Source organism: Pararge aegeria, chromosome 11 (genome assembly GCF_905163445.1).
Source record: "Pararge aegeria chromosome 11, ilParAegt1.1, whole genome shotgun sequence".
NCBI classification, from domain to species: domain Eukaryota; kingdom Metazoa; phylum Arthropoda; class Insecta; order Lepidoptera; family Nymphalidae; genus Pararge; species Pararge aegeria.
This window is the reverse complement of record NC_053190.1, coordinates 17,457,073-17,476,245: the sequence shown is the minus strand read 5'-3', so window position 1 is coordinate 17,476,245 and position 19,173 is coordinate 17,457,073. Positions and strand designations below refer to the sequence as shown.

The 19,173-nt window shown below is 37.0% G+C and overlaps 2 protein-coding genes across 2 annotated transcripts in view; both read right to left on the bottom strand.

The window, feature by feature from the left end:
* Positions 1-1,566: 1,566 nt before the first annotated feature.
* Positions 1,567-14,121, bottom strand: LOC120627484 (neutral ceramidase-like). The gene is made up of 14 exons (XM_039895488.1): positions 13,897-14,121; positions 12,772-12,915; positions 12,038-12,214; positions 10,131-10,258; positions 8,310-8,508; positions 7,698-7,904; positions 7,111-7,230; positions 6,941-7,030; positions 6,311-6,424; positions 5,085-5,312; positions 4,503-4,598; positions 3,289-3,456; positions 3,028-3,140; positions 1,567-2,316 (listed from the first exon to the last, which is right to left on the bottom strand). Exons 1-14 carry the CDS (start codon positions 14,119-14,121, stop codon positions 2,133-2,135), a joined length of 2,193 nt encoding a protein of 730 aa, XP_039751422.1. The 3' UTR covers positions 1,567-2,132.
* Positions 14,122-16,824: 2,703 nt separating this feature from the next.
* Positions 16,825-19,173, bottom strand: part of LOC120627766 (neutral ceramidase) — a 38,412-nt gene continuing 36,063 nt past the window's right edge. The window contains exon 14 of the mRNA XM_039895793.1: positions 16,825-19,145. Coding sequence (XP_039751727.1) covers positions 18,968-19,145 — 178 coding nt within the window. The 3' untranslated portion in view covers positions 16,825-18,967. The remainder of the gene's footprint in view (positions 19,146-19,173) is intronic.

Genomic DNA, 19,173 nt, shown 5'->3' with positions numbered 1-19,173 from the left:
TAAAATATATAACATAAATACCTATATAAATAGATAACAAATAAAATTGCTCTAACCGTGGATCGACCCCGACACCTCCAACTTCAAACCACAGCACTCAACACAGCGCCGGCAAGGTCCTCAAATCTTTAGATATTTTTCATGATTCAACAACGGATTTTATATATCATTATCACTTACTGGCATGTTATACTTTAGATGCAGTAGAGCTGTTTGGGACAGAGCTCGTCCGGGGAAGTCATGCTTATTTCTGCCGCTAAGCAGCATTGTTGCAATGCTGTATTCCGGTCTGAAAGGCGTCGTTGCCGGTGTAACTCATGGCACATGAGGCTTAACACATATGCCTTAAATTGATAGTCACATTACCCTGTCTTCACAGGGTAATGTGACGTTGCTCTGTTAATTTGTGATGGTTTTCCACTTACCATCAGGTGGGCCATCTTCTTAGTCCGTCATCTTGTTAAAAAAAGGGCATTTTAAACCTTACTACACAACTTTGGCGTACAAAGCGTAATTTCCGTGTGCTGTTTAGCTGGTCCTTTAAATATGTCAATGTTGCGCCTACCTACTATGGCATTAGGACATTCATTATTCAATAGACTATAATGACTACTGCAAAGCGTTTATTGGAATCCGATTGCATTCAAAAATAGCTCTTAAAGGTATCAAGTTTAGAATTCAATATAACATTAACTTAGTTACACCGTTCTATTTAAACAGCTAACAAGGAAGATCTAGATTTACAAGTTTATATTTGAACCGGAGGATATTTTCAACTTAGTCGTTTAAACTACGAGATACTGTTTCGTTGAAAATAATAATATAATAATAATTCTTTATTTGGTAACTATGACCCATCTACACTATTATATAACAGAACTAGCGATCCCGCGCGACTTCGTCCGCGAATGAGTCGACTTAAAAAAGTAGTCGTACGTTGTCGCGAACTGTTTTACAGAACTTTAAAGAAACAACAATCCCGACAATTCCGATATACTTAAGTACCTACTACAGACTTCTTCTACCGTAACACTTGTTACCTTGAAATGATTTTACTTCGGAATGCTGTCTTCGGAAAAGAAGACCACTGGCAAAAAGCTCTACCGTTGCACTTTTATTTAATCAGTTGAAACAATACTTATAAAACTAGGCCCTTTGATACTTTGTCCTTGATTGTATTTATTTTCTGTGCGTTTAATAACCAAGCCATGACGGGAGGTAAATAAATAAAACAATAGTGCTATTTTAATAAGTTTTACTTAACAACAATTTCATAAATAACTTACATAAAAATTGGTTTAAACGTGAGTTTTTCATGGTATAAAATCATGCTAGACTGCTATTCTATTCTAATTTCTTTGACAGCCAAGAAAATGTTAGTGTCATGAACATGGATGTTTTTGGTGTCTGGGTGTTTATCTGTATATTATAAATATTTATATGTACTATATTCATAAAAATATTCATCAGCTATCTTAGTACCCATAAACAAGCTACGATTACTTTGGGGCTAGATGGCGATATGTGTATTGTCGTAGATATACTACGACAATTTATTATTTATTTTTATTAAATTTCTTAACGATAAGGCTGCTTAGAGTGCTTGGAACCAGGCCGCTCGTTTTTATCTCTCAGAAGATAGAAACATTCTAGTGATTGTTTAACTGTAAAATGATGCTCAAAAAGGGCAAACTGCTGAGTTTCTTTAAGGATTCTTGTCGTTACAATCCGCCTTTAAAACCGGTACTAGAGAAACTACAAACAGACTGACTTGAATTTTTAAAATTGCTTATGAACTAGCTGTAATTGATTTAAGAGAATTTTAAATATACTAATGTGCATTCCAGGAATGCACGTAACGCACGTAATTCTGTAGTTTCACAGTATCGACCAAACGCGGGTCAAAGTAAACGCCTTAACGCGCAAGGACGCTGAATGAGACCAAGACAGACTTTCTTTACCGAACTGACCAACGGTATGACAGCTAAACATAAAACACTACGTAGAATTCTAATACAAGTGTGTAAACTTATTTGTATACAATAAGATCGGTAATCATTTCTAGCTTAAATCAATGACCATAGAATGTACTATCTCGAGTACATTCATAACACAGACAAAGGGGATACTTATTAAAATTGTATCGTAAAGTTTCTAGAAACTCCTTCGAACTGAGTAACGCCGCCCCCTACAATGCTCCGCGCGGCGCCGCGGTACACAATGCGGTACGGTACGGAGATGACGTCATTCGGTACGTGCCATTCTATGGTCACCCGACTCGCGGTATTCGAATCCCCTTCCCGCTCCCAATGAAACCTGAAACAAGTTAAAGTTAAAAATTATCACCGAATGAATGAATGAATGAATATAATTTTATTGTAAACACAAAAATAAATGGTGCAAATACAAAAGAAGGAAGGTACAATTTGGCAGCCTTATCGCTACATAGTTATCTCTTCTAGCCAACCAAAGACGTAATAAGAAGATCTGTAGATGCATGCTCGACCGAATTAGAGAAATAATGATCCTTCACTCTTTTCTTAAAGTATCTAGTGGCAGAGCGTTCCAGAGTTCAATAACCTGAACCGTAAAAGATTTATTGAAAAACGAAGATTTACTTTTATTATATACAATAAAAGTACCGAAAAAAATGTGTGAAATACATTTCAGTGAAATGTGCGACTCACTGGGATGGTGATTGGCTCAACAATCTTTTTAGATGTCACATATTTACTTATCCCTCCACCTAAACTACCAAATCCCCATTCTAGAAGTTGTGTAGATGATTTTAGCTTCCAGCAAAGTTGGCAACAAGGAAAATATATCCCGCGATTATACCCCCTTTCTATGAGCTGTACATATACTGTGTTTATATGTAAAATTTTTTGGGTGAACAAAAAGCGTGAAACCTTGTTACACCGCCACCGAACGCTTTCCTAAGTTATATGTATACTGTTCCGTTATTCTCCATCTTTCCTGAAATTCATTAACATGCTGAATGACATTTGACAAGACAACGTCACTTACTTGGTGTCCCAGTCAGAATCGGTGGCAACTGGCAACCATTGGCCAAGCTCAAGTCTCTCCACTACTGTATAACTGGACTCCTGGCGAAGGTCGTTTCTGGGATTAGCTCCAACCTAAAAAAGGAAAACAGCCATGACAGCACATATTTTTTTTCTATTCTACAGAATGTATTATCGCATGATCAAGAACTCAACTGGTCTTTATACTCATCCGTCCTTCAATAATACTTAAACCTTCTTACTTTTGTGTCTTGATACTTACAAAAACAACCCTGACAGTGTCCCCCCTGTTCACCACTTCTGGCGGCTGTTCTATCACGTCCCCAAAGGTTCTGCCTATTGCTGATGTATCCAGTACAACTGGCATGATCAGTGTGATGGTACCATTCACGTGGTCTGCCGGCTCAGGACCTGGTGGGACGTTGGTACCCTGTAAATTAAGGCATCGTCATTTAATTTCAACGCAGTGCTCAATCCGACACTTGAGAAGCTGTTGAAACATGGAACTGCCGTCTTCAACTACTTTGCAAAAGTAGACAGACTATTTGGAAATATATAATTAATTTGAACCGCATAGTTCTAGCTTTCTAAGTGGCAAACATCCTAATTTATCCAGCGATAATTTATGGCACACCATGGTAAGTTGAAACCATCTGTTTATAAATATATTACGATGAAGAATATTATGGCCACGTTAGTTTAAAAAATAAAGCATATTTGCCAAAAGAATAATCCTGTGAATGTATCATCAGTACCCTGTAACAGTCCACTGATGGACTAAAGGCCTCTCCCAATGGGAGGGTTTGCCATATTCACCACGCCGGGTAGAAGGGTTGGTGGTAGTAAAGCACCGAGGACGCTGCTACCCGTTCTCCATTACATTCCCTTAATCGCCTCGTACACAATCAGAGAGTACATTGTAACAACTGTATTCTGATCTGCCGTCACCACTCGGCAAAGTGAATGCATATTGTATCAATGGCGTGCACATAGGGTATGCACAGGGTATGCAGATGATACAAAATGAACAAAGTCTCCAGTACGAGTTATTAATACTTAAGGTTAGGCTTTTTATGACCATTACATTGCTTATCCTTAAGTTTTTATGACTCGTACTGGAGGTTTTCTTTATTTTATATCACCTACATACCCTGTGCATACCCTCTATGCACGCCACTGAGGTCTGGGAAATCTCAAATGTAGATTTTCGAGCGAAAAGTACATTTATTTGATCCGCAAAATATGGTGGTCTACTAACAATTAACATGTTTGTATAAGGATGATGATCGCATGATTTTTCAACTACACCGTAACTAGCCACACAATCTTAATCATCATCGTCATATTATTAACCCGTTTCCCGGAGCCCGGGTCTGGTTAGTTTGTTAACTATGTTAGTTTTCCTGCAGAAAAAATGTTGTAGAATGCAGTAAATTGAAAATACGAATTTGTTATAGTGAGCGAAATGTTACTTACGTTTATAGCAGCGACGGTGAAATCGTAAAATTTGTTCAGGAATATGTCCAAAGTGTGAGGGCCGTAAATCGTGGATGCAGCTTCATAGCGTTGTACCTGAGAACCCGGTGAGTTAAGACAGTTAAACCACATTTGAAGTTCAGGAGCATGTTATAAACGTCGACCGCGTTTCACTTTCTTAACTGACGAAAAGTCTGAAGCTATTTTCAGAACAGTTATGAGTGTACCAACAAATTACAACACGTCCTAAAACTTTCCATTTTCACATTATTATTTGCTTATGTAAAATTAACAATAACCGATTATGACCAAAAAATAATAATAATAATATGTATTAGTAATAATTGCATATTATTAGTAATAATATGTAATTAATACTCTTATAGGGTGTTTATTAGTATACGAAATACAAATCTAAAAGATAACTGCATTCGTTAACTTAAAACTAAAGCCTCCTAGGGTTCCAAACGCGCCCTGGTCTAAGAAGAGCCCACAAAAAACTTAGCCAGGTATTTTTTTAGTTATCACCATCTCACAGTCGAGTGTCTATCTACTTTGCCATGTCTAAACACTCATACATACCTGGTATTCTTCAAACGTGGACACATAATGAATGTACTCATTGGTGAGAGCCGAAACTGCAATTCGCGGCTCATACCCGCGTCGCTGCATCGCTTCACCCACCACGTCCTTCATTCGCCGGCCGGCCATCGTGGTGGGCTCTCCTGGCACGCCCAATATCGTAAAACCTCCCAACCAGATAAGAGATATCGAGGCTATCCGAGGGTGCCATGGTATTGGGAAGTCTGCCTAGAAATTCAATTCATTACTTCATCACTTTAACCTATTACCAGCTCACTACAAAGCACGGGTCTCCTTCCACAATAAGAACGGGTTAAGACCGTAGTCCACCACTCTGGCCCAGTGCGGATTGGTGGACTCCACACGACTTTGAGAACATTATGTAGAACTCTCAGGCATGCAGGTTTCCTCAAGATGTTTTCCTTCACCGTTGAAGCAAGTGATATTTTAATTACTTAAAACGCACATAACTTAGAAAAGTTAGAGGTGCGTGCTGGGACTCGAACTCGGCCCCCGAAAGTGAAGTCGAGCTCCTACCCAATGCGCTATCACCGCTTCAATTCATTACTCGAGCTTTATTATTGATACTCATACTGATCATTCGCGTTGAATGGTGCCAAGAATGCTGGCTGAATTTTCACGCAGAGCAGCCTGGCATTTGCGCCAAAAAAAATAAGCCCCGCTGTCAGTAGACTAGGCAATCAACCGCGGTGACTCGCAAGATTTTTTTGCATTTAGGTCCATGAAAGAAATAGACTCCAGTAATATCTAACTCTCTATTGGAAATTCAAACTTACGCCTACAGAATTAAGCACATACAGAACCCCCATTACGACATTGTTGCATGCAACGCATTGTGTAAAAAAAACGTAAAAACGCCCCGCGCACGTCTCACTTCACACCCGCAAAATGTTGCTAGCTTACAAACTTTTCCCCTTTTTCCCATGTTATGGTAAACGTATAAAACATTAGAGGTAAAATGAATAACTGTCAACTAGAGAAACACTACAAAAGTGGAGTGGTTTTTGATGCTTCAATATTAGTCCTGTACACGGTTTGTATATGTTCTTAATTCTGTAATTACGCCCTTTACCGTTTTAAGGCATCTCGACTACATCTCTCGATCTTAACTTTGCCATGTGCCTTTCCCATATATTGTCTTTCTTCTATCTTTATAATACTTTAATCAACTTGTTATAACTAGAATTATAAGCAAATTGTCTCACCCTTCCAGTAGCAAGTAGAATAGGTTTAGGAGCATGGCATTCTATATCTTCTGGTGTAGGTAGAGCCACAATTCCCGCGATCGAGTCTAGTAGCGGATTACCGTGGATTGTACCCTAGAAGAAACAGTTAATATGTTACTTTTCACGTCATAATTGCCAGAATTGCCACTAAACATCAGCTTAATATATTGGGTAATTTGGAAATATAAGCCTTGTAGTCAAAGTCGCGTCTGAATGTGACCGACCAAACTTGACCTGACTTATTCAGAGACGACGTAATTAAAAGTACGTTAAAGGACGTTATTGTTTGCCGCAAAGATTTCAAAGTAAAGGGTTTTCACGTTGGAATGCAATGGAATATCCTCGTTAGATAGTCGTGCTTTTCTATATTCACTTTGGTGTTACCATTACAGTAGATCTCTCAAAAGCAGAGGAGAGCAAGTAAAGTGTTCTGCCAGGTCTACCAATTTTAAATTTGACTCTATGTTTGTCTTGTACTGGTATTAAGTGAAATTAACAAATGATCTAGAATCTGGACTGAGCATCTAGAGACCTGAATTGTTACGTCTAGTTGTTATATCTAGTGACTTATTTATAAAATTACTTGAATGTAATAAACATTATAGATACCTGAGTAATATTCAAAACATTAGCCCCATCGATAGTGCCAGAAGCAAAACTGTAGCCCATAGCTGGCACGCATCCCGTCACCGTTTCACTCTAAAATAAATTATATTATATATTGAATTTGCTTGAAGAAAATTGAAAAATACTGAATTTTAATTACGAAATTAACAAACCACGTTGAAATTTTGAATCAACGGATCGTATCTTGGCACAGCTTGTTCTGGCATATCCACAAACTGGTGCAAGACCGCAATTTCACCGACCAGCTCATCGCCTGGTTTATGAAGAGCTTCCTGCAATGAAAGCATGTTATTTTTTAAACTCGAAACAAGCTAAACAATAACCTTTACTGTCAAATAACTGAGTGGAATAAGGAAGCTAGCTGTTAAATATTTCAGCATCAACATGGCTCACAACAAAGTTAGATTTTTTTTATCCTCTAAATCAGCATTTCACAAAGTATTTGATATAATGTACCTACATTAAAATATTTACAAACAAAAATAAACAACGAAGAAATCGAAATAAAACTTAATGAACACAAAAAGTCATCGATGCCTCGCCAACGAGGCATAGTCACTAAGATGCTAACAGAATCGGCCAATTTAAGTGGTGAATGGCCAAACTTATTACTTAGCCAAAATATGGTACAAACTATTTCTATATTTGCTTTTACTGGTCCAATTAATATGCTTAATATGAAGTTTAATTTTGTGCATTATTAAAAACTTCTGCCGCCATTTTACTTCAAAATACTCACCATTGCCCCTTGATACACTCTCTCTCCAATGATCCTGGCACTCTCGAACATGTCATTCCCAGGACCTTGAGCGAAGCACCGCTCCAGGGCAGCACATATCAGGAACTGATTGTCACACTCGTTCCCGGAAAACTCGCAGCGTGCACCTCGCAAGTTTGGCGAAATGTCTCCTAGAATGGATGAGAAGAAACCAGCTACGACTGTTGGCTGAAACAATGATGATATATTAATAATTAATTTGCTTAAACCCTGGCCAGAAAGTATCATGGGTCTCACAAGAAGACTCAGAATCACTCAGCGGACGATGGAGAGAGCTAAGCTTGGAGTATCTATACGTGATCAAATCAGTATTGGGAAATCCGTAGAATAACCAGAGCTACAGGAATAGCTCGAAGCGTCACGAAGCTATGAAAGTGGCAATGGGCGGGGCAGATAGCTTGTAGAAACGATAGATGATGGGGTCCCGAGGTGCTGAAATGGCGACCTCGCACGTTTAGCTTTCTTCGTAGTGTGAACTCAAATCATGCAAAGTTCCATATGAGTTTTTTATAGAGTGCTTACCAAAAAAAATTATTAGTAATAATAAAAGATTTATTATGATATGTTACTAACTTTGCCAGCTGGTCTTCTAGGATTAAGGGCCTTCTCCATGCGATAAGCCGCGTATCCCAAATTATCCGAGGATATAAGCCGATTGGTCATATTCATGCTCGTAGTATGAACTGCGAACCAAGTCATAACGCCGTGGAGCCTTCCATCTGCCTTTACAATGCGGACTTGTGATAACTCATCGTCAAAGTTTTTGTCGAACCTGTTGGAACATTAAGGTCAGTTAGGTTTATCTTTTAATGCACGCTGAGTGTCTTGCCGGCTCTTTTCAGTGGAATCTACCTTTCGTACCAGTGGTAGAGTCACTACAAACAGACTGACTTGACGTTTCAAAAGTGCTTATAAACTTGGCCTACTTGAAATAAATGAATTTAGATTTTTTTTTTAATTTTGCTTGGAAATTTTTGCTTTTATTTGCCACTTAGTATCATTGTTGTAATGCTGTATTCCGTTAAGAAGGGCGTGGTTGCCAGCGTAACTAAAGGCACATGGGTCTTAACACTAACGCCTCAGATTGATAGACACAGGGCAGGAAGTTTCAAGACGTGTTACTTGGATGCCCAAACTTGATTTTAATAAACGTATGTCTGTACTAAGTTCTAGGTAAAACAAGTTATTATCATCTGTTATGTGGCTCAATAAGTTGTTGAAAAATGTTTAGTTTATATGCTGTAGAGTTTTAAAAAGGTGTTGTAACTATGGAGGGTAGATGGTAAGGAGAGTCATCTTATATGGGAGAAAAGTTGAAAAAGTGTCCAGTTGTTGCGCTAAATAACAATTCAAAAATCCTCCACAATGGCGCTGGTGGATGCACAGGGTATGGTATGAATGTAGCAATCGTAGATGAATTGAAGTATGAAAAAATTTAATGTCATTATCGACTAAAGTAGTTAATTATTGAGAATTTCAACAACTTACGTTGTACAAAATATTGTGGTAAATATAACCTTACTTCCTTGTATCTCCATACTTCCTTGTGTATTTTTTAAGCCTACTCTAACAATATTTATATTTGGCGCTTCTTTTAAGAGTTACCCTGATGCAAATGTGGCGCCATCCTAATTTAATACATTTTGACGACCCTTTTTCATATACACAGATGACTCTCCTTACCTCTACCCTCCATAGTTGTAACTAAAATGTAAGTAATATATTATTGATTTGTTTAACCTAGGCTAGTCACTTGGATATGAAATTAATAAAGATATTTTTAAAACAAAACAAATAAACTTGGATGCCCTGCCTATTTACACTTGTTGCTCCGCTTATAGAGCTTTGTTTTCCATCTACTATTAGATGGGCCATCTGCTTGGACCGTCAATAATTGATATAAAAAAAATTAAATAAGGGGAAAATCTTGCCTCATCGTCAACTTTTTTGTCAATCCTTTTTTGAAGCAATACATTTCTTTCAAAGCATTGTTTAGTTACAACAATAACATTTCAATGATTGTCTAGTTTGATTGATATGGAAGTAATGTAATTAAAATGGTGGCGAAGTAATTAGGGAGTATCGGTACCAAATGTATTACACATTTTCGTCGTCTTCGTCGTTTACTTCATTACTGTTGGTCGTCTCTGGATTCATGTTCTTACACGTTTTACCCATAACTAAATGTTTCTGGTGAATGGTGACTATACCTTTGTAAAGTAAGTATGTAAGACTTGCTGTCTAGAACAAGACCTTAAAATTGGTTTGACTTTACAGAAAGGCATCTTTTGTATTTATAAATAAGTACAAAAGAAAATACTTTACCTTTTAAGCAACTCAACTAGATTAGAATTTCTAGCTACATAAGAAACTTGTAAAACTTTTGATTATTACCTTTCTCTTTCTTCGGAAGGATTTTGGTTATATGAGAATGGAGAACGATTGTACTGGGCATCCTTAACATAAGAACGACTGAAGAAAAGATGAGCTGGCACAATGTTGTCATGGGCTCGCACTATACTCTGAAATAATAATAAATAAGTAATTAAATCTGCTACGACAATACACACATCGACATCTAGCCCCAAAGTAAGCGTAGCTTGTGTTATGGGTACTAAGATGACTGATGAATATATTTTTATGAATAATATACATAAAGACTTATAATATACATATAAACACCCAGATACTGAAAAACATTATTTGCCAGTTGCGGAAATCGAGCCCACGGCCTTGGACTGAGAAAGCTGCGCTGCGACTCATAGGGTAAATACCTCTTCCACACCCAGAATCCTTTTACGAACAGTGTTCTTATAAGCCAGTTATATATGTACCATAGAATCAAGAACATACAGGACCCAAATTCATTATTGTATGCAGTGCATTGTGCCCAAATACAGTGAAAACGCCATGCGCACTTCTCACTTCACTCCCGCGGAATGTTGCTAGCTCACAAACTTTACCCATTTTCCCCATTTTTTGGTTAACCTTTAGAACATCATCATCAAATCAACCCATTACCAGCCCACTACGGAGCACGGGCCTTCTCCCATAATGTGAAGAGGTTAAGGCCGTAGTCCACCACGCACCTGTGCGGATGGTGGGCAGTGTAGATTAAGAACATTAGTTTAAGTAAAATAACTACTGTCAACTGCTAAATGGAGTGAAGTACTTAACACTACTAAAGTGGAGTAGTTTTTGATGCTTCCATATTAGCGTGTACACGGTTTCTGTATGCTCTTAATTCTTTGAAATGTATTCTTTTGAGAAAGGCGGAGGACCGTGTGTGGTGTCGTGCTCTCGGAAAGGCCTTTTTCCAACAGTGGATGCTCGCAGGCTGATGAAGATGATGATGATGATATGTCCCTATACCTTGCTTATATGGTTCAAAGTTATATATAGTATAAACGTATACCGTTTATACTATATATAACAAAGAAGAAAGCAAATCTTCTATTGCAGAAAATTTTCAGTTGCTGCTGTAAAGAAGGGGAAGTAGAGATAGTAAAGAGAGTAAAATGAATGATCACTCTTCGGTTAGGATTTTTTTTTTTTGGTAAGTGGCAAAATGAAAAACCTTTTTTCGATATCGCCCAATTTCCCACATTACGCTATTAGACTTGGTCATGAATTTCACCTTCGTATTCTAATGATTTTTTAGCAGTTTTTCATTGCCAGAAAACTCGGAGGAAACGACGTTTTCTAAAAATTAAAGCTAGTCTTACCGATTTACCCCATACGTACTAAACTTCTTAAACTCTTTGGAACCAAAATTCAGGTTATATATATACGTTACCTTTAAAGATATTAGATGTATATACAACGTGTCACCGAATTATAAAATAATGTTGAAGGGTGATGAAGTATATTTCATAAGGAATCACCCAGTAGAAATATTAAATAAAAGAAGCATATTTATTTTGCGATTCAAAACCTTATAAATGTTTACTTATGACAACCCTAATGAAGATAAAACACCGACACGTGCATAATACCTTTAATACTCAACGCGTACCTACTAAAGTGACTTCTGTCAAACTGCATTTGTGTTGGTTCGCAAAAACTATGGCAATGGTTTATTGAAAAACTATTAGCGTTTCGGTTTCACAGATAAGTCTCAGAGACAGTAAATAATGTATCACTTAAGTTACTCCGTTTTCATTAACTCATTGTATTATAAATCATAATTAATAATCAATAATATAAAGCTCAGAAATCACGCTAGTGCTTTTACATGCTTTTACACAAGTAATGTCAAGAAAAGGCGTAAGGGCATAAATAAAAAGAGTTTACCAGCTTACCCTCGTTATTCCATCGACGTATGCGCTGTAGGTCTCCCTTGAGAAACCCAGTATCGAAACATCGAGTAGGAAGTCCACCAAATGCCCCCCAGGGCCGCTGTGTGTGTGCGTGCCTGTTACGATAACGTTGCGAAGGCTGTACATGTCCCCGTATAACTGCTGCAGTTTGTTGACTACCTGGTAGATACAAAGGAAACTTATTTCTTTCTTTTTTAATTGTAGACGATTTAAAAATACTGTAGTAGTAGAGATTTTTGTGACAGTACTAACGTCATGCTTATTTCTGCCGCTGAGCAGCATTGTCGCAATTCTGTGTTCTGGTCTGAAGGGCGTGGTTGTCGGTGTACATGCGCATGTGGCTTAACACCTACGCCTCAAATCAATGGACACCATGTGCCATGTTATAGGCGATGGTTTCCACTTACCATCAAGTGGGCCATCTGCTTGGTCCGTCAATTATTACAATAAAAAAGCCCGTATTGTTGTAGACTATGGGGTATGGTTCTGTCATACTCGTGTATGTACAAGGGGGTATGTAGCTCAGGCAAACCTTGCTATTCAAATACGAGTTAGCGTGTTACTTTATTATCATGCAAAAGTGTGTTTGTTCATTTGTTTGTTTGTTTGTTTGTTTGTTTGCCTTTCCTTAACGCCCCAACTAAGTAACCAATCAACTTTATTTTTGGCATAAAGTTAGTTGGATAAAGTACGGTTATAAAAGAGATATACCATACCTCACGCCGAACTGCGATGCCTACTGATTGCACATCAGCAGTAACTAGAACAATCCTGGTGTTCCCTTTGACGAATATAAATGCTCTGGAGTACTGGCGCATGTGAATCCCCTGCCCCGTCTGACCCAACTCTGCATAACCCATCTGTAACCCAGAATATTTATTGATCAACTTAACTAGGTGTAATTAAATACAACTAGGTGGCGTGATTCAAAAACTTCTCCTACTTTACGAGTGATATAATTTTTAGGCTAGGCAGCGCTTCTGTGCATGTATTAAGCGCACGCCATTGCTCAACTCGCCTTAAACTACACAGGTTTTATGGAATATATTTACGAACGAATATTTACGAATTTATTGACGAATTTAGTTATCGCCATCAACTCAATTTTATGATACTTTACATGTAATAATAATATAATAATAATTCTTTATTTGGTAACTATGACCCATTTACGCTATAACAGAATAATTAAAAACAGTAATAATTAAAAACGTACGTTATGTACGTAAACGTATCAGTAATGCACGAGTCCAAAGTGCCGTCTATATATAAATATTTGACGTTGACAAAAGATAAACAAACTGTAAAATTATGTTGAAAAACAGAGAGAAATCTGCAGTTTCTTGCAGGCTCTTCCCGATAAATTCTGCCTTCCGTATCGGAGTGTCTCTACAAACAGACTTGGCGTTTCAAAAGTGCTTATAAAAGCGTTTCAAAAGTGCGAAGCATGTATATTAAAGGGTGAAGAAGTATTTTGGTCAAAAATATCCAGAGTATTTTAAGCGGAAAGGCGATTTTAATAAAAATTACAGATATCCAAACATTATGTGCCAAAATGTAATTTGAAAATATTTGTAATAAAAGCTTTTTTTATGGCTGTAAAAAGTTATTTAATAGATCACCAGCACAGAAGCAGATCATGCCTCTCCAAACTTTTAAGATAAAATTAAAGCATTGCAAGCATTGATGGAAAAAAGTTTTTATTATATAAATGAATTATTGGAATAAAAAAACTTAAACTAGGCCTTCTTGAAATAAATGAATTTAGAACTTTTGGGCTATCACCGAAATCCTATACTATCTATAAGTATATTCTACCTATCGCCGTAAAGGTTACTCACAAAGGTGATTTCCACGCACGGTCCAGTCATATCCGCTATACCAACTCCGACCCGATAAGGGGTATCCGGTTCCGGTGCTACAGTAGTGGTGGTGGTTGTGGAAGAAGTAGTGGTGGTGATCTCATTTTGGTCCTGAACGTAGAACACTATCATGGTGGTCATACCAGCTATCACTCCGAGACATAGCAGGATTATTACAATTTTACCAGTCAGCGAGATACCCATGTTTCTGGAATAGTTATAAAAAAAATTACTAATTGAATATTGGATAGAAGCAGGCGTTACTTTGCGGAAATCCATAATATATTATGAAAATGAAGCCTTATTTGCTATACTTCGCGAACAGCAGCAGAATTTGTATGGTGTAATTTATAATTACTTCAATCCTGAGGACGCTCCGAAACCGGAGCATCCTCAAAAGATGTTGACTTTACAATGAATAATTGAAAAGTTTGCTCTATGTCACATAACATATAGCTCACATTCCAATGCCATAATTTCAGACGAGTGCTAAGTTGAAATGCGCACATCATTTCAACTTAACACTCGTCTGAAATGATGGCCCTGCTACATTCATTCATTACTCTCATTAGCGGCCTAATACAGGGCCCGGGCAGGGACCCAATAGTTGGAGACATTAATGCCGTAATCCACCACGCTTGCCAAGCGCGGATTGGTACATTTCAGACGCCTTTGAAAACAATATAGAGAACTCTCAAACATGTTTGTTTCCTCACGATGCTTTCCTTCCCTGTTTAAGCAATTTATATATTAATGGCTTCAATTAAAACCTAGAACGTAATGTAAGAAATACCTGTATCCTTAATATGGTTTTAAAAAACAAACACTCCCTTGGTTTTAAAAACAGCCAACGCACAACACAAATTCAATTATTCCATATTTAATTTTGTTTTTTTTATTTACAAAATTATTTCTGCAGATATGCAGCACACGACGATTATGGTTTGATGAGTTTTGATAAAAAATAATACTCAATCAAAATTATTTAACATGTAGATAAATTATCTCCTATCAAAGTTTTTTTTAAATTAATTACTTTAGGTACATTGTATTTATCGGTCCCGATATGCCCCGAGATATTTTGATTTATTCTTTACCTGTCTTAGGTAATAGGATATAGATTTTGTTTTTTTTTCATTTGTCTGGCCTGCCAGGGATATGGGTACCTCTAACATAGCATGTTAGCCGCCTGCTACAACCTTAAGCTGCATAATCACTTACCACCAGGTGACATAGCAGTCAAGCGCTAACTTGTAGTAGAATCAAAATAAATAATTCAAAGAATAGAATTTGCTTTCATTTACCAATTATTATCCGCCACGGTACAATATTATAGCTTTTATGAAACGCATAAAAGGTGGCGTAACATCACCAATTTCGTGACTCCGGGATAGCAAAAATAACCCAGTCCCTAACACTTATTGTCAGCCTCGGGAATCGAACCCAGTACCACCTCGTGACATGCAACGAACATGAAGCTATGGTAGATGCAACTTTTCTCGGTCACTTCAATAACCTAAACGAAATTAGGTTAGCGATACGACATAAATAATGTTTCCATGCGAAATGTATCATAATTAAAATCTTATTATCGATAAATTTTGGTACACATGTACCTATAATATATATCAAGGTGATCTTAGAAATTGACTTCACGTTAAAAACTAGCTGATAACTGCGACTCCATCCTCGCTAGATTATGTTTTTTCCCGTTCCCGTAGCATATCACCATCAACGGCCCACTAAATGGTGGAGACCGCCTAAGAATGAGAAGGGTAAAGACGCTTGAAAATGCAGATTGGTCGTCCTTTGAGAACATTATTCAGAACTGTCAGGCATTATTGGTCGACCTTTGAGAACATTATTGAGAACTCTCAGGCATGATTGGTCGACCTTTGAAAACATTATTGAGAACTCTCAGGCATGCAGGTTACCTCACTATATTTTAAGCTACTATTCCTATTAAGGTAATTAAAGCATAGTTAAAATATAGCCCAGATTACTCATTGCATTCTGTTTAAAACCTTCCAGCCGTTCTGACTATTGATAGTAACAAACCGATAGACACACAAAAAATATTAATATAAATTTTGAAATTATTCAAGATTTTCTTTATTTATCCAAATAGCCGTGAGATGAATAATACCTCCAGAGATAAACCAAACACGCAATGCGTCAAAATAGCGGATCCATTATTCGTCGTAAAAACACTGCATTTTTACGAGAAGTGCTATTTTTTTAAAGTAAAACTTCTTTAGGCGCGACTAGGGAGTAGCTCAGTTTATTTTCTGACGGAAGTAACGCTTACGTCAGACGTCTGACGTCTTTAAAAATAATAATTTGGATTGGTCGTAAGTAGGTATATTTCATATACTCCACGCTTCTTGACTTATACGCCAGCTAGTGGCAAATATCATAATCAATTGGGATAATTTATTTCCAATATTTTTACACTTTCATCAATAAATAATAATGAGAGTTTTAATTCAATCGCGCTTAAAATTTACACGCACACATTTTTTTTTAAATAATGAATGAGTACACTTTTATTGTCATCATCATCATATCAACCGATAGACGTCCACTTTCGAACATAGATCTTTTGTAGGGAGTTCCAAATTCCACGGTTTCGTGCCGCTTGAATCCAGCGGCTACCTGAGACGCGCCTAATGTCGTACGTCCACCTCGTCGGGGGTCGATCGAACCGCCGAATCCAACTCGGATGGGCAGCGTTCGGGAAGCTTCGTGACATATTTACGTCAAAAATCCCTCAGTGCCTGAAGACTTTTATTTACCGCATAAAAAATAACAATTTGATGGCCTCATCGCTACATAGCGATCTCTTCCAGGCAATCGACTACTTCAATATATTTAACTTAATAAAAGAAACAACAAAATATATTGTGAAAAAGTTTATTACATATAGATAGTAAGATGGCAAGCCTCAGATTACAAACTAATAACAACAAATTAATTCATGCTCAATTATCGGCACCTCCAAGGAACAACTAAACGTTTTAGGTAGGAACTTTATCTATATCTGTTTAGATAAAATCACTGACATATTTGGAGGCCTTGAAAGCATGGCCTTTTAACTAAATTACGGTCGCCAGCCATTCAAACCGTCTGGGATGCCCGGACCAGGTCTGACCTACCTGGTCTGGGTCATATAATCAGACTTTTATTAGTTTATCCGAGCCGAGCTCTGTCCGCTGCGACAGTTAACTAGTGAAAAAAGTTTTTTTGTAATTCTCTCTCAAGTTAAAATCCCTCGACTGCAATCTCACCTGGAAGTAGGTGATTATGAAGCTGGTTAACCTTTTAGGCATTAATGTAACATCCATAAACTCAATCGGTTTCTACGCGATATCGCACCGAAACCCTAACTCGCTTTGACGCTTTTGACGATGGTTTTCCCAAAACCTCCCACCAGACCACAGCAGAGAATTTAGAAATTATAAATTCTTAAATCCACCTAGGACTTCTACTCTTACGAGAATAGCGCTCACTATTGCCCCAAGGAGGTCGCCGAAACGAATATAAAATTAAAAAAGTATAAACAGAAACTAGTCACCTAAGAATTGAATGCCAGCCCTACATACACACTCTACATACACTCGCAAAAATAAAATCACATATTTAATCGTTAATTACTTTACCTGATACTATATTTTTTTTTATCTATCAAAAAGCCACGATAACATTTTTAAGTAGATAAGTAGGTTATATCGTTATTGAAATACTATAATGTTCCATTACATGCAATGCAAAAGAATTGAGTAGACTTCGAAAGCGACTATATTTGGCAAACGTTTGCAAACTAAAAAGCAAAACAGAAATCGTAACTCTAAAAGAAAATTAAATCTATTTTAATTTAACATTACAGTTTCGATGCTAAAAAGCGACATTGCAAGTCTTCTTCAACTTCGGCCACCAAAATAAGTTACCAGTTCTAAAATCGTGCTATCCTGTTTTATATAGAACGTTGTGATTAAGATATCAATACTTCTTAACTTATTACGTTAGTATTCTTACGAGACTTATGTAGAACTGAATAAAACAACAATATAATTATATCACCTAATTCTAAAAATAATACAATACAATAAGTTGTTACAGCAATGAGATGTTAAACTACCTCTTAGAGATGAAGCCCCATAATTCGGCCAAAAAAAAGCATTGGGTATATTCTATATTATCGAATAGTACTAAGTATGTAATACAGCAATTATGTCCCATAAAACTAGAAACCCATACGCACGCTAATTTCAAGAAAATTCTTGTCATATGGGTCATAATTCGGTGACTAGAGGTACCACAACAATGATTTAAAATTTCTATTGTCCGTACCATACAATTCTTTGACAATACGCTACTAATTTTAATTGATATGACGTTTCTGTAACTACACTAAATGTAACGATATGACAAATTAGTGTAACTTGTTTTCAAAACAAAGGTCAGCCTCGTAATCGGCCGATCAATTGGCCAAAGCCTTCGTCGTGATTTTACGATCAAATCCAGCTCATGTACCATCTATGACAAATTATAATATTCTTTTTTATCACTAATATAGCAAATGCGGCGTAATTTAGTAGCAAACATTGGCGTTGGCGATCTACTTGTCCATAATACAATGAATTTTTTTTTTTCAATTTTATATTTGTATGAAAAGCATTTGAAATTAAATACTTATTTGATATTTACTTTAAGTGTAGGTTAAATATTTCAATTAAAATGTCAAATTATGGGATGTCAGTCAAGTCGAAGCTTTTAATGCAGCGGGGACTCCAGAGGTAATAAAATCTCACTGACTTACAATTTTATAACAAGGCAAATTTATCGTTTCAAATATAATAGGCACTTATTTAACGCTTAAATATCTTTGGAAGCCACTGACCTAGATTGAATATTGGAATTTATATATACATATTAAAAATATGTTACAATTTATTTTTAATTCTATATTTACAAAAAATAGGGGTAACTTTGGCGTACCGTATAATTATAAAATGGCAATTAAAAAAAATTATGTATCGCAAATTTAAGATTAAGTGACTTCAAAGGAGTCAGTGAACCCGTGGTAGGGGTAAATGCCTCCCAGGATGTACTTGTAGTTGCCGTAGTGGTGCAAACGGTATGTCCCAGGAGGCGTGCCGTCGGGGACCTCCCATTCGATTACTGCGTGACTGGTTCCGAGTATCTTGGAGTTACGTAGCCATATATACCTGAGGAAATAACGTTTTCAAAAAACTG

Bases quoted from the DNA above. Each gene is read 5' to 3' on its own strand.
- LOC120627484 (XM_039895488.1), bottom strand. From the start codon at position 14,121: ATGGGTATCTCGCTGACTGGTAAAATTGTAATAATCCTGCTATGTCTC. The intron at 12,215-12,771 runs GTATGGTATATC...TGTATCTACCAG, and splicing joins GCATCGCAGTTCGGCGTGAG to GTAGTCAACAAACTGCAGCA. The intron at 7,031-7,110 runs GTTTGTTAATTT...AATTTATTTTAG, and splicing joins TGATTCAAAATTTCAACGTG to AGTGAAACGGTGACGGGATG.